This window comes from Falco naumanni, chromosome Z, assembly GCF_017639655.2.
Source record: "Falco naumanni isolate bFalNau1 chromosome Z, bFalNau1.pat, whole genome shotgun sequence".
NCBI lineage: Eukaryota > Metazoa > Chordata > Aves > Falconiformes > Falconidae > Falco > Falco naumanni.
Window position 1 is genome coordinate 23,997,030 of NC_054080.1, and position 13,938 is coordinate 24,010,967.

Genomic DNA, 13,938 nt, shown 5'->3' on the forward strand with positions numbered 1-13,938 from the left:
CATATGGTACCCAAGTGCCTGGTGGCCAAGCCGGGCCCACCCATGTGCCCAGGGCCCAGCCTGGCCCTGGCTGTCCGGAGGAAGGTGCCCGAGCTGTGGGCTGCTGACCTGCCCTGCTCACTGGCTTGGGCAGGGGTCCAGCCCTGGCTGCCAGGTGCTGCCATGCCTCCCTGGGCAGTCTCCGCCGCCCCTGGTTCCCCCAGCCCCTAGGGAGCAGCCGTCATTGCTCCCAGCTGTACCTCGGCTGGCATGCAAAGATGCGTTGGGCTCCAGAGGCATTAAGGATCACGTCTGGGAAAAACAGCTTGAGATGTAGGACAGATCAGTCACCAAGCAGTTTTCAAATACATGACTGATGGCAGCACATCCTTGTTTCTTTTTGACAAATCATACGCCTGCAAAATACGTATGCAAAACTTCCACAGAAAGTGATGTTTCCACAAAGCCAAAAAAAACCAAAACCGAACAAAACAAAACAAACAAAAACCTCTTGGGACATTAAATGGTTGCACTTTATTAACTGGGTTGAAACCAGACTGTTTTTCTGTAATATTTGTAACATTCTCCTAATGCCTGATATGTACAGTTCTCTTGGAATACAGTCATTTCCTCATTTGGCAGACACAAGTGTGCATTAAATACAAAGAATTCAGGTATATTGAGGTTTCTGAGAAATCAGATCCAAGCGTGCCAGACTTGGCACTACCTCCCAGCTGTTCCTGCTATAGTCTCATTTTTCTGTCATCACTCTATCCGTGTCTGAATAATGGGGTAATTAGTAACTCTTAAAATGTGCTGTGTTTATATATGTGGCTGGAGGTGCTGGCATGTATTTAGAAAAAAGAAAAAGAAGCTACTTGTTCTTGCCACATTTCTATTTATTGGCTGAGGCAAGGGCAGAACATTGCTGTCCTACCACTGAAGTATGGTCCAGGGCCTAACTACCAAATACAGCTAAAAAAAAGGAAAGCGTAGCAAATTGGCTTAAATCAGCGAAACAGCCTGCCAGACTGCACAGTCTTTACAGGGCTATGTGACCAGCACCCCCTGTTCCTGACCCCTGGTAGTGTGGTTGGTGTAACTAATGCCATTTTATAAGGCAAGCAGGTATTCTTTCTGACCAAGGGGGTCACATATTTGTTTGCTTTCCCTCATTATCAGGCCCTGAAAGTCCTGTGAACAAAGCAGACAAACCAAACAGATTTCTTCTTCCCTCTCTCCACCACCCTCAAGGCTCCTGGGCACCAGAGATGTTACCCCTTCCCTAACAGCCTTGAAGGCCCCAGGCACCGGGCCAAGCCAGTGGTGGTGATGGCCCCATCACAGACCAGGAGGTGTAACCACCCAGAACACTGTCTATAAAATCAAGCAGTTATGAGTCCTAAGCAGGAACCTGGAGCTGAGCTGCTGCTGGACAGTGAGACCCGGGTCCCTCTGGCAGCCAGGGACACCTCCATCGTCCTCTGCTTCCTCCACAGACTGACTTGTATTCTTTTATATGACTTTTGAGTCTAGATTATAATTGTTATACTGATACAGCAAACCAGGTATTAAGATCTGACCCGATCTGCAGAGGGTCCAGGTGATTAGAAGTCCTAAGTCAAGTTAGGATCTGCATGATGATAAACTGTTAAAATGTATTATAAATTCCATATTATGTTTACTTACAGATTGTATTATATTGATTCTGCTTGTAGAAATCCCGTGTCATTCTAATCACAAATTCTGTGCTGTACTAATAATATCCTGTTAAGAAAATAAAGCTTTAACTGACCCCTAAAAGAACCTGGCTTTCCTCTCAGTGTGGGATGACAGTGTGTCAGTTTACAGGGAAATATCTGTTACCACAGAACCTCTCCGAGAAACAGGGGACTCTAGAAGGTGTATTTGTCACAGCTGGAAAATGGTTGGATGCAATATTTGGCAATGAGAAGGGGTGGTATTCTGGGGAATTGGACTCCTGATGCTGAGAAAGTTCTGTGTTGCATACCCTGGCTACCTTGTTTAATGGAATATTACTAAATTAAAACTTACTGCTTGAAATCCTAAGTTCCTGGTTGTTTTGTGTGTTAGTTTTGAAGGAGGTTAATATTAGAGTGCTACAGCTGAAAGCTGTGTAGCAGGGAATTTTTCTCTCTTTTGGGCAATTGCTTTTGGTTATTTGGCAGCTTTCTACATAGAGTCACTTTAGCAGTTTTATTCTGCAAAACCATCTGTAGTTAAATTTTGAGAGGTGCACAATGGTTTTCATTTTCTATTGTTCAACACCTAATTTGAGATAGTCTTGACTTTCAGAGATCACGTGAGCTTAATCTGGTGGGAAGTCTCAGCAGTCTAGCAGCTGTGGAAATTAGGTGTCTCATGCTTATCTTTCAGAGATCTCAGATTTGGTGTGTATAAACATTGGAGAATAAATGCAGCTGCTACTACAGCATTGTTATTAATTTTCACAATGACTGCCTGTTCGCATTTGGAAATCAGGTTATTGTGGAAAGTTGATTAAAGAAAATAATCTAATACTGAAAAATTATAGATTCATTTAACTTAGATGAAAAAAGAAACAAAAACCAGATTGACATCTGAGATCCGAGTTTCAAAAAGGAAAACCACAAACACTCTTCTTTTGAGTAATATCAAGCCTACTTTCCAAGACCTACCATCTGCAGCAGTATGGAGGTCTCCTTCCTCGTTCTCCTTTTGTAACTTTCTGGGCATCACACACCCTTCCTAACAGGGACAGCGAAAATGTACTTCAGGAAGGGTTGTACCTTCTACTGCACTGCATGTTCTCGGTTTTAAACATGTTTTTTTTGCCATCTGAAACTCAAATTTTTGGTTGCAGGTACCAGAATATCGGGAACTACAGCCCAGTGTGATACATCTTTTTAAAAGTTAGATGTGGATCACAATACAAGCCAGCAAGCTCAGCTGGTTTTACTGTCTTGCATGCCATACCACAGCTAGGGTATCAGCCATTCCTATCAGCTAGGAGGAGCTACTGTGAGTGATTTCTCATTAGGAATAGTCAGAAACTACTGCACTAGGTTTTCTTGGGACATAACCTTGAAGATGCAAAAAGTAACTGCAACTGATCCCACAGAAGGGGAAAAGCTAGCAGGAGATACTCAATATATAATAATAATTAAAAAAAAACAACACTCAGAAAGGTCATTAGCAAGGAGCAGAGAGAATGTAAGGACTGGATGAATTCCTGATCTGCAAAGAAAGCAACTGCATGGAACATGCAGATAAGAACAAAAGATAAAAAGTGCCAACTGGGATATTTAGCTAGATTACAGAAGGTGTGGGTTATTAGTTTAAAAAAAGAAAAAAAGGTTAAGAGCTTGGTGGCCTTCGTAGATAGCATCAGGGTGGAGGGAGGTCGTTCTTGGTTCTCATTGCTGTATTTTGGATCCAATCTTGCTCCATTGGTATTGGTGGCTTTGTCAGGAAATGCTGTTCTAGGGCTCTGTGTGTTAAGAATATTCTTAATGAGAAGAAACATGTGATATATTTGCAGAATGTGTGCAAGAGTTCTTGTGTATGGGTGTCTATGGCATCTGGCTGAAGAAAATGGTCTTGTGGCTGCCCAGCTCATCCAACACTCAATGTAAACAAACAGCTGCAGTAAACTAACAGTCTCACACACAAGCAACATCCTATACAGGAGTGAGAAGCAGCACGTGCTAAGACTAAGAGTAAGATCTTTGTAGGTCAAAAGATGGGACACGATGTAAATCTTCCAAGCTTACACACTACAGTCTGAAAGGGTACTTGCATTATTCTCTGCTTTCATTGTCTTGAAAGGGTATGGAAGTGCATTGGCTCCATACCCCAGTGCTCTGGTCATCCAGCAAGAACCAGTGTGAGCAACCCGATTTGGAAAACTGCAGAGATCGACAGAATATGAGTGTATGCATGCTTGTACCTGCAAGTAGTTTTAGTTAATAAAAAAAAACACTACAGAGGCTGTTTACTTTGTAATGACTTACTTCATCAAGATACAATAAATATTAACAGAACTATTCCCATCAGTTATTATACTTGAAAGGGACTGTGCAACAAGAGAAGTGTGATAACTTTGCTGACTTTACATATCCATGAGCCACTGTCAACAAAAGGAAGACCAAGTTGTTATGTGGGAAGTACCAGGTGTCTTCAAAGACTGAAGTCATAGGAGAAGGATAATATCTGATACTATGAGAGAAATGCATGCCCTTAATAACAAGGTATTTTTTTCATAAACAGAAGTAGGTTAGGAAGAAACTTAGCTGACCTAATTAATCTCAGGATGATGGGAGTAAGAAACATGCTACTGTGAAACAGGAAAAAGCTGTTCTAGGCTGTTTCAAAATACGTTATTTCCAGCAGACATAAAAGATACTGCCATTGCTGCCGTTGGTGTATCAGTTCTTTTCACATGAGTAAGAAAAAAAGGACTGATTAAAACTTAACTAGGTGTTGAAAAGGGTGCCAAAAATACTAAAGGAAATGAAGCTGTTCTATACATGCAAGATGAAAACGTTTTTTCATCTGGCAACATGTAGACTGCAAAGAAAACACCTTTACTCCAAATGCCAAGGAGACAGAGAAGCCAGGGAGAAGTATAAGCCATGAACAAAATCAGAGCACTATCTGGTGATGAATTGTTGGAGCAGAAAAAACAGTGATGTAGTTTTCAGGTAAAGTTTGATCAGTGGAAAGGAACTGGATGTGCCAAGAGGAGCTGGTGCTGTGCCCCAGAACGCTGTCACCTGCCCAGCACCCCGTCAAACAGCCTAAGCGTAAGCAGAAAGCTACAGAAAACACTGGGTTCGTTGAAGTTTGCCCCAGCTTGGTTTCCACCGGCCAGCCCGGGTCCAACCGGCCGCAGCACCGCGGAAGGGGCAGCAGGTGACCCCCGGGCCGGCAGACCGAGCGAGGCTTTGCCCAGCACTCGGCGGCCGCTGGCGGGGTGCGCACCGTGACCGGGGGGCAGCCAGCGCCCACCCGGCCGGGCCGTCGCTCCGGCGCCGCTGTGCTTCCCGGCAGCGGGAGAGCCGGCGGGGAGATGGGCCGAGGGGGGCGCAGGGTGATGGCGTGCGCAGGGAGGGAGCGGGAGCCTCTGCCGCCTCCTCCCCCCGCCCCGAGCCCGGGCGCCCGGCGGTGGCAGCGCGGCCCCCGGCCGGCCCGGGCCTGCAGCGCTCCGGGCCAGGGCGCTCCGGCCCCCGCGGGGCCGCGCCTGGGCTCGACGGGGCCGCGCGCGGCGGGGCTTCCCGCCCCCGCCCCGGCATTGTGCTGCCGCTCGCACTTTGCAGGCGCGGCGGGACCGGGAATCCCGGGCGCCTGAGGCAGCCTCGCCTCCTCCTCCTCCTCCTCCTCCGGAGCTGGGCGCATGATGGCGGCAGCCGCCGTAGCGGAGGCGAGCAGCGCCGGGAGTAGCAGCAGCGATACCTCGAGCACGGGCGAGGAGGAGAGGATGAGGCGCCTCTTCCAGACCTGCGACGGCGATGGGGATGGCTTCATCAGCAGGTAGCGACAGGGGGATGTGGCTCCTTGCGCCGTGCTACGGAGCTCTGCCGTCTTTTCCCCCCGGCTCCCCGGCCGCCCGTGAAGCGGCGTCTCAACTTCTGGGCGAGTTGGCGTAGTTCGCAGAGCGCAGCCGCCGCAGGCCGGACCCTCCGCGCCGCCGCCCTGTGCCGCGGGGCCGCCCGCCTCCCCTGCCCGCTGCCGCCCGCTCCTGCCGCGGCCGGTCCCTCACGGGGCGCGGCGGCCGGCCAGCCCAGGGCGGCCCTGCTCCCCGCCTCCCCCCCCCTCCTCCGCTCCCAGGGACACCCCCCTGCTCCCCGGGACCCCCCGCTCCCCCGGCAGCTTTGCGGGAGCGGGGCGGGGGTGAACGGGAGCGCCTCCACCCCAACGGGTCGGGAAGGTGACGCCTCTGACCCGCCTGGGTGTGATCACATGAGGCGCTGGGGGGGGTGGCACCTAAACAAACCTGGTCACAGGTAATCTAAGAGAAAAATCGTGCTGATCTCCCAGTTCGTCTGATTCTACTTTTTTTAATACGGTTTTATCAATATCCTTGTTGCACAGTCCCGTTTAGACTCTGCTGCTAGTCCCCGGTTGTGACTAGCTGTGACCCTGGCTGATGGGTTTCGGGGGTGGGGGGTGGGGGGGAAGCGGCGGGCTTGTACATTTGCGGTTACCTGGAGTGAGCAGTGATGAAATGTTCATGTATCTGGAAGCACCGGCAGTGTGTTTTGGTCAGGACTGGATTTTGTTTGAAGGGTGCTTCTGGAGCTAGTCCTCTGCTCTCACACCGTAACTTAAAAACCACCGAGCTGCTAAAGGCGAGTTTTGCCAGAGATGGTGGGAACTTATATTTTCAAAATGAAACCTGTGCAGTTAGTGATCGCCTCTAGAGAGCTGAGTCAAGAGTGAGGGAATTTCTGTCTTATATAACCTGAAACCTAAGAATATGACCCTGCAGAAAGGTTAAGTAAACGTCAATCCCCACCGTCATCTCTTTGGAGCCAGAAAGTTGTTGAAAATCTGTAACAGCTGGCAGTCACTTTAAAAATAAAATTTAAGGGTCATGATATTTCTTATCTAAACAGCTCCCCCAACACTCTTTTTCTCCCTGGCCTAATGATTATTTTGACAGTTGTGGTTCTGAAATGTAAACTTTGAAAATGTATGCTTTCCAACCAGTGTGCCAAGATTGCTTCTCTCTCCATTTGCTTACTGTCTTCATGGAAATTATTTTGATGTCTGAAAACTTAGGATGTTCACTTTAAAGCATGTGCTGCCTCCTCAGTTTGTGCTTGCTGGTCTGTGCTGTGATGCTTTTCTGCAATGTACACTCAATAAACTTCTGCATGTTTATAGTTTAAAGACATTACTGAGGGAATGTTAATGTTCTAGTGCTTTATAGCACATGGACAGCTGAGAGATTCTACCATGACACAAGCCCCTCATTTCTGATGACTTTTCTACATTGCCTCAGTTTTGTTGCCAATTTTTCATGTGTGTATTTCATAATGGGCGTTTCTGAACTTTGCTTGAGCTACACTGTTGAAAACTCCAGGGCAAGTCTGAGGAGGGACATTGGATTTCAGCAGTAAGTAGAAATAAAGCCCAGAGGACAGTGACTGAAAGTCCTTCAGGTGGTGGTGTGTCCATTGTTGAAGGATGCTGATGCCTTGCTTCAGAAGGGACCTGTGCCTTCAAGGCATAACTGGTATGATCCTGATCAGAGAACATAGTGTTATAAATTACTTTCTTCCCTTAAATTTCCATATTTATAAGGAAGTAGTGAATTAATGTTTAACAAATTATCTTTGACATGACAGGGAGTCAGTTTTCTCAACGTTGTTAGCTAGCCTGGGTAATCAGTCTTGTAAATGGAATGTGATCCTTCCTTTGTGTAGTGTCTCAGTTTCCCTCATGATCCATTTTACGGTGATGGCTTGTGCAGGAGCAGACTTGTTCAGTGGGTTTTGGCTGTATTGGTGGTATCTGCCACCATAGTCTTACAGACAGCCATGGACACACAGCATCCCTGTTAAAAGTATAGCAACTAGAGGTTTTTTTGTGGTTTACAGACTTAGCGTTTAGGTAATTCCGTATTTTTTAATGTAATGAATTAAAATAAAGACAAAGTTACACCTGCTTTTACGCTGAACTTAATCTTGCCATTCTGTGCTTACTGATTGTCTTGCTTCTGCTTTTTCTTTTTTCATACAGGCAAGTTGCTTAGTTTTCCTGTTCCCTCTTGCCCTGCTTCCTTGAACTTTCCTTTGCTTATCCTTGAGGGCAACAATTTCTTTGTTTCCTTCCCTGTAGCCCCAGTGGAGATGGTGGGCTGACTTCTGCGTGTTACTGTGCCTTTTAGAGCAGGTTAAACCTTGCAATAGATGGCTGGGCATCTATATAAAGAGCTAAAACCAGAGAAGCCAGCGCTGTAAAACCGGCTGCTTCATTGTGCACTAGAACTGATCTATAGCCTTTTAATAGTTCGAACTGTTTTTTTCAGAACTTATTTTCAGTGCAGTGTGGTGGAAATTTGCAGTTTTGCAACTGTTACTCAGCATAAGTTGTCATATCTTTCCAAGTGAGTATCCCTTCTCTTCTGCTTGCACGGATGTCAGTAGTTAGTGTAGCACAGGCAGCAGTTCGTTTCTTTCCAGCTCCTGAGCTGTTACGGAAGAGAAGGTCTTTATTCTTGCAGCAAAGGCAGGCATTTTCTATACATGTTTATTTAGTTCATATTGCATGGGGAAAAGAGCCATTGGCATTCCTAATGAAGTAACATTGTACCTCTGCTGTGGAAATGCTTTGTTCTGTATCAAACAGTAAACCTCTTCAAGTAACAGCAGGGAAGGCACAGATGGAGGGGAGGAACATGACCTGAGATACTTATTAATTTTCAGGCTCTCGCCTGAGGTGCTGGTTAGTTTTCTGGCTCTAAACAGTTAGGATGATATCAAAATGATAAAGCATAACTAAGTGTGTGTTTTAATCCAGAAGAAGCTGAATGATGGGGTATGAAGTGCTCAGCCTGTGTCTCTGAGCATTGTGTTTGATGTGTGCATATTGAAATTTTGCAACATCTAGCTAGACAAATGTCCTAAGAAAACACAAGAGTTTTAACTTGTTGGTTTGTACTGAAATGGCTTTCTGTTCTTTTGGGATTAATACTAGTTATTCAATGATTTTAACATCTTGCAAGTGCTTGACATTCTTCTGATACTACAACAATGAGAGGTAACTGTTCAACAACAAAAAATGCAAAGCAGTCCATGATGAAGGCTGGATGCTGGTCGCTTGAGATGAGCGGGGTCAGCCTTGCTGAGAGCAAAAGGCCTTAAACACTGTTTACAACAGAACTGTGTTTTCACAGCTGTAGCTGGATTGTGTTGTTAACAAAAAGCTGTTAACTGAAAAAACACTAATTACATTTTTTTTCTTTTTATTCTGTTTGCTTTGAAAAACTTCAGAATCTGATGTTACAGTTAAAAATATATTCAGCTTCAGATGGTTGATGCATTGGGGGAGGACACCTGCTGCCTTTTTTTTTTTTTTTAAGGTCAGTATATGTGGCTTTGGTTGATGTCAGCAAGGAAAGTGAGAACATGCTGGGTTTTTACAGGTGGCCGGCAAGATTAATGTCTTCTTTAGAAACTTAATTGCCTTGTAACTTTATTATATGTGGATTGTACCGATGTTCCATTTAGCACATAATGGATTTCATCTTTACTGCAGAAGTCACTAAATGGGTTTCCAGATTATTCTGTTCTGACACTGCAAGGTCTAAATAAGGTTGAATCTTCAGGAAATACTTCTGCTTAAAAAAAATGAAGCTATGAGCTGTGGATTTAATGGGTGAATAAAAAAATTGATTTCATTATTAAGTTACAAATGTGCTAGTTTTCTGATTTTAAATTTTAAGCATGGTTAAGTAATTTCTAGGGTTTTGAAGTAAAGAGATAAAGCTACTGTTTAATTCTGAGAAAGCTACTCTTTAATTCTGAGAAAGAATTGTTATATTAACAGTAATGGAATAAAATTCTGTTTGTGGAGTCTGTTTGAAGGTATTTTCTTCTGTGTACCCAGATGGTTTTTTTTTTAGGCTGAGGTCAATTACAGAAAATTTCTGGTAAAAGTAGAGTAAGGTGTTTAAAACCCATAAACCTACTGATTTTGTATTGAGCTTATACAGCCCATCAAAAGGACATGGTGAAAGACTGTCTACTTCGCTAGCCCTTCACAGAGTCAGTTGAAAGGAACTTGTTGGATTTGATCTGTTATCTGAGTGATTTGAGTGGTATGTAGCTCTGGGAACTTAAAACCTTTGCTGATAGTTCCCTTTTCAATGGGCTGCAGTAGTGGGGCATTCTCAGCTTTCTTGCTGAGTACATCTTGGCAAGTGTTTCTGCATCTAGTGGCCACATGCTATTAGAAAAGAAAAAATATATTTTCAAGAAAAGTATGGATTAATTAAGTGTGTTTTTAAAGGAAGGAATTTATGCTTCTAGGCTCTCTGTTACTACGCACCACAGCCATTACCACTGAACTTTTTTTTAGGTGGTGCTTTTGCTAATGTGCTTGAACTTCTGAGCTCACCATTTAAAGAGACACCTGTTGAAACACAAAGGGACCAATTAAATGGAAGGAACAAAATCATGTGGGTTGTCTGTGACCAGCCAAGTTGGCTGTTGTGCTGTTGTTATTTGGAGTATATAAGACTTGAAATACATATGCCATGTCATAGCAAGTTAGTAATTCAGGCTGACATCCAGCTAACAATTTTTGGTGTATCATAAGCTGGGTTTTATAGCTGTGGAAGAAACTGTGAAAATATTACTGCTGTAAGCCAGGTAGCAAAATAGTTCATGTAAATTAATTTATGAACTTGGTTGAACTAGATCCATTTATGGGATTTTTGATTTATTTTTTTTTTCTTGCAGTTTTCTATAAGTAAAATAAGTATCCCTGAGAAATGTTAAGTGGCCAAACTGATTGCCTTGGAATCTTCTTAAATAAATGGGTAGGGAGTGGCCTTATAACTGGAGAGTTTTGGAATAAAAATAATCCTTTAGTTATTTAAAACATATGAACCTTATGTAAAACATGAGATGTTTTATTCTTTGTTGCCTGAATGTGGGCCAGACTTTTAACTGTTTGTAGTATAGCAGCACAGAATTAGTCCTGTTGAGTTTGACTTGGTGGGTCTTCAGGAGAGAATGTATATGAAACAGAACTATGAAATTACAAAAGTGTCTGTGATTTTTGTTTTTGAAATGTAGTATAACAGTTAATTTTCCCCTAAAACAATCTTTTGCTATTCCTTTTTTACTTTCTCCTTTAACAATAGGTAATGACTGCAAAGTGTTTGGAGTGGATATAGATGTTGCCTATGACTAATCCAACTTTCCTTCTTGCAGCTGTATGTAGGGTATACAGTATACTTTAGACTGTAGCTCCATGTGAAACCACAAATCAGGTTCGTACAAAGCACAGAGATTTTGTCCAAGCATCATATGTTTTAAAATTCATACATAAATTGGAGGTAGTGATCTGAATGTCATAGAAGATGAGCAAACTATGAGCTCAGAACTGCACTGCTCATTGTTACGGGGTGTGGGGACCGATGCAAAGAAGCTACTGGAGTGGGGTAAATTGTGATGAATTTGTGAAAGGTCCTGTAAATAAAACAGGTAAGTGAAGCAAGCGTGTAGTATTTAATATGGATATTTAGTGAGAACTGAATGGATAGATACCAAGTTCCAAATTCATCAATAGGGTAACTGATTGCTGTTTGGCCTTGTGTCGTTGCCAGCCTATCACTTCTGCTGCTTTCAGTGTGCAGAGGTGCTCTGTGTTAATGTTGAGGTGAAACATTCCTTGTTCACAAGGGAGCTGACTGTGTTACATCAGGGTCTTCAACCATGTAAAGAATATACCTACTGCGTGGCCATGAGGTTCTCAGTCTTCTCCTTTCTGCTATCTCTGTATTTAGCAATTAATGATTTCCCAGGGTTGGCAGGAGTTGTCAAGCAGAGTACAAAAAACTCTGTTGACATGAGAAAAAGGCCTTTTTTTCTCAAAGACTATACTTAACAAAGCAGTTTGTGACAGTAGTAGCCTCAAGAAAACGTACAGGGAAAAAAAACATGAGCAGGCTCTTCCTGTCACTATTTTTTCTTTGACTTCTGGTTATGCTTTGCTGTAGTTGAATTGTTTTCCTTTCATAGATAGTCTTGGGACAACTGGAGGAAAGCTGAGCAGAGGCACCCGTATGGGTATAGTAATGCGGACTTAAGAGTGTAATGTTAAAATTGCTCCTGTTCTGAAATAAGCCCAATATATAGACTTTGCAAAAAACATCTGAACAAGGAGCTTATTTATCGTTTGGTTCACATATATGCTAGTAATCTCCTGGAGACTGTTTTAACTTGGTAATTGCTTCTAAAATGATACTAAACTCTGTAACTGTACAAACATACACAGGCAGGTTTGTAAAAGATTTTATCATCCTCTTTTGCTGTTGCAGACATAAAGTTTTATGTGCTGTACATGCAGTTCTGTAGCGCCATAGTGGTAAAACGTGGGGTTTACCCATAAGATGATCGTTTATGAGCTTATGCAAATACATTCACTCACGATCTCTGAAAACTTAATTTGAGTCTGAGTTAATATTCTGCATGCAGATGCTTTCTAGTCCCTGCAGGCTATTCTGTGCTAGTTGGAAGCAGCATCAGGAACAAAGTAGTTGTAAGCAGAAGCTGCTGTGAGTGCTCAGATATCAGCAGACTAGGGAATGATAAAGCCACATATCCTACAAGCAAAAGGTTTTAAAAAAATCAGTTCTGTAACAGATCTGGTGGAAATAAGAAACTGCCTTTGAAGGCTTACGAGAGAAGTAGTATTATTCTGCAACTTTTGCAGGTACTGGGGCTTCAAATTTCAAAAGCAGCTTGGTCCCAGTACTGTACAGTCCTAAATCTGGCCTTAATCCAGCTGTCTGACAAGGGAACATCGTTTAGAAGCAGTCTGCAGAGTGTCAGAATGTCACCAAGATGGGGACAAGGCTTTGCTTAGTTCCTGTGTTCAGTCTGGCTCTTCATATTGCTGCGTTGTTCTTCCCATGGAGCACTGGAAATGTTGTTAGACCCCAGTACAAGATTTTATTCTCACTTGAGACCCGGACTATTCGCTCTGTGCTTTATTTAACCACCTGAAAGCTTCACGCAACTCTGTTCTAGGAATTCCAGCAACAAAATGTCTGAACCTTGATAAAACTGGCTTTGTCCTTGCACTAGATTTTTAGTGTGTCTTGAAAACAGTTTCAGCTCCCAGGTTCTGTTCCTTGATTTTATCTTTCATCCATCTCCATTAGGAAGCTGTCACAGGATCTGTGATCCATGTAACTGAAAGAGTGCTTTTATATAGATAGAGCACAATACTTACTGTATGCCAAATAAGATAGTGAGTAGAAGCACTGTGCTGTGTTTTACATGATTGTAGTCTGTTTTCTCTGTTTCTCTTGGGACTTGCCTTAGTCAGTGGTTCCACAGTTATACAGAATCTTCTGGGGTTTCAGTCTAACTTTGTCCTCCACAGGTCCTCTCAGAGATTCATAATGAAAAAAAGAAGCAAGTTCTGGGGGAAGGAAGATGGACAGATACAGATGAAAAGCCAGATACCTGCATTATTCGAGGATGAAGAAAAAAGTATTGTTTGTTAAATATTGTGTCTAGAAAACATATCAAGAATCAATATTCAATAAAGGCTTATGTATTTCAAAGTCTGTATTTGTTACAGCTAATACAAGTCGGAGGAGTATACTCAAACTTGAATTTTCTGAACTTTTCATGGTTTTGAATGTTAACTCTCCAGTTCTTAGGTAAACGTGAAGTCACGTGAAGGGTTATATTATAACATCTTAGAGCTATCAGTATCTTTAAGTTAATAAAGTTAGTTGGAGTATTTTACACAGGTTATTGCATTTTTCTTTCCTCATTGGCATTAATAATCTGGGAAAAGTGACAAGTATATATCTCGGGATTGTTGTTACATGGTGTTAATTGTGTTCTTTTTCTTGGGAGCTTGATGTCCAGGTAGATTGTAATGTGGAAAAACTGAGCAGTGAGTCACTTGAGAATACAATTGTCAATCGTTTTGAACCATTTGAAAGTTACCAACCAGTTGCCTTGTAAGGCCTGAGTTGTTTCTTATCGTTATTATTTTTTAATGAGGTTGCTAATGGCATATTATTTGGGTTATTACTGACAGAGAATTGAACTTCTCTTTAAAGTCAGTAATTTCCCTTCTGTGGCCCTGGAGGGGAAAAAAAAGTCGTTGTTAAGTCGGATTTTTTTGCCTTGTGTTCTTCTGGATTTCTTGGTGGCAATTCTGGAAGATGGTAACATCACTATTATACTATATTACTCTCCT

The 13,938-nt window shown here is 43.0% G+C and overlaps 1 protein-coding gene across 3 annotated transcripts in view; it reads left to right on the forward strand.

Annotated features, from left to right (window-relative positions):
• Positions 1–5,186: 5,186 nt before the first annotated feature.
• Positions 5,187–13,938, forward strand: part of MCC (MCC regulator of WNT signaling pathway) — a 226,333-nt gene continuing 217,581 nt past the window's right edge. Inside the window, exon 1 of one of the 3 annotated variants that reach the window (XM_040580652.1) lies at positions 5,187–5,511. In XM_040580652.1, coding sequence (XP_040436586.1) covers positions 5,375–5,511 — 137 coding nt within the window. In that variant the 5' untranslated portion in view covers positions 5,187–5,374. The remainder of the gene's footprint in view (positions 5,512–13,938) is intronic. The other 2 variants (XM_040580651.1, XM_040580653.1) reach the window with 2 other exon arrangements.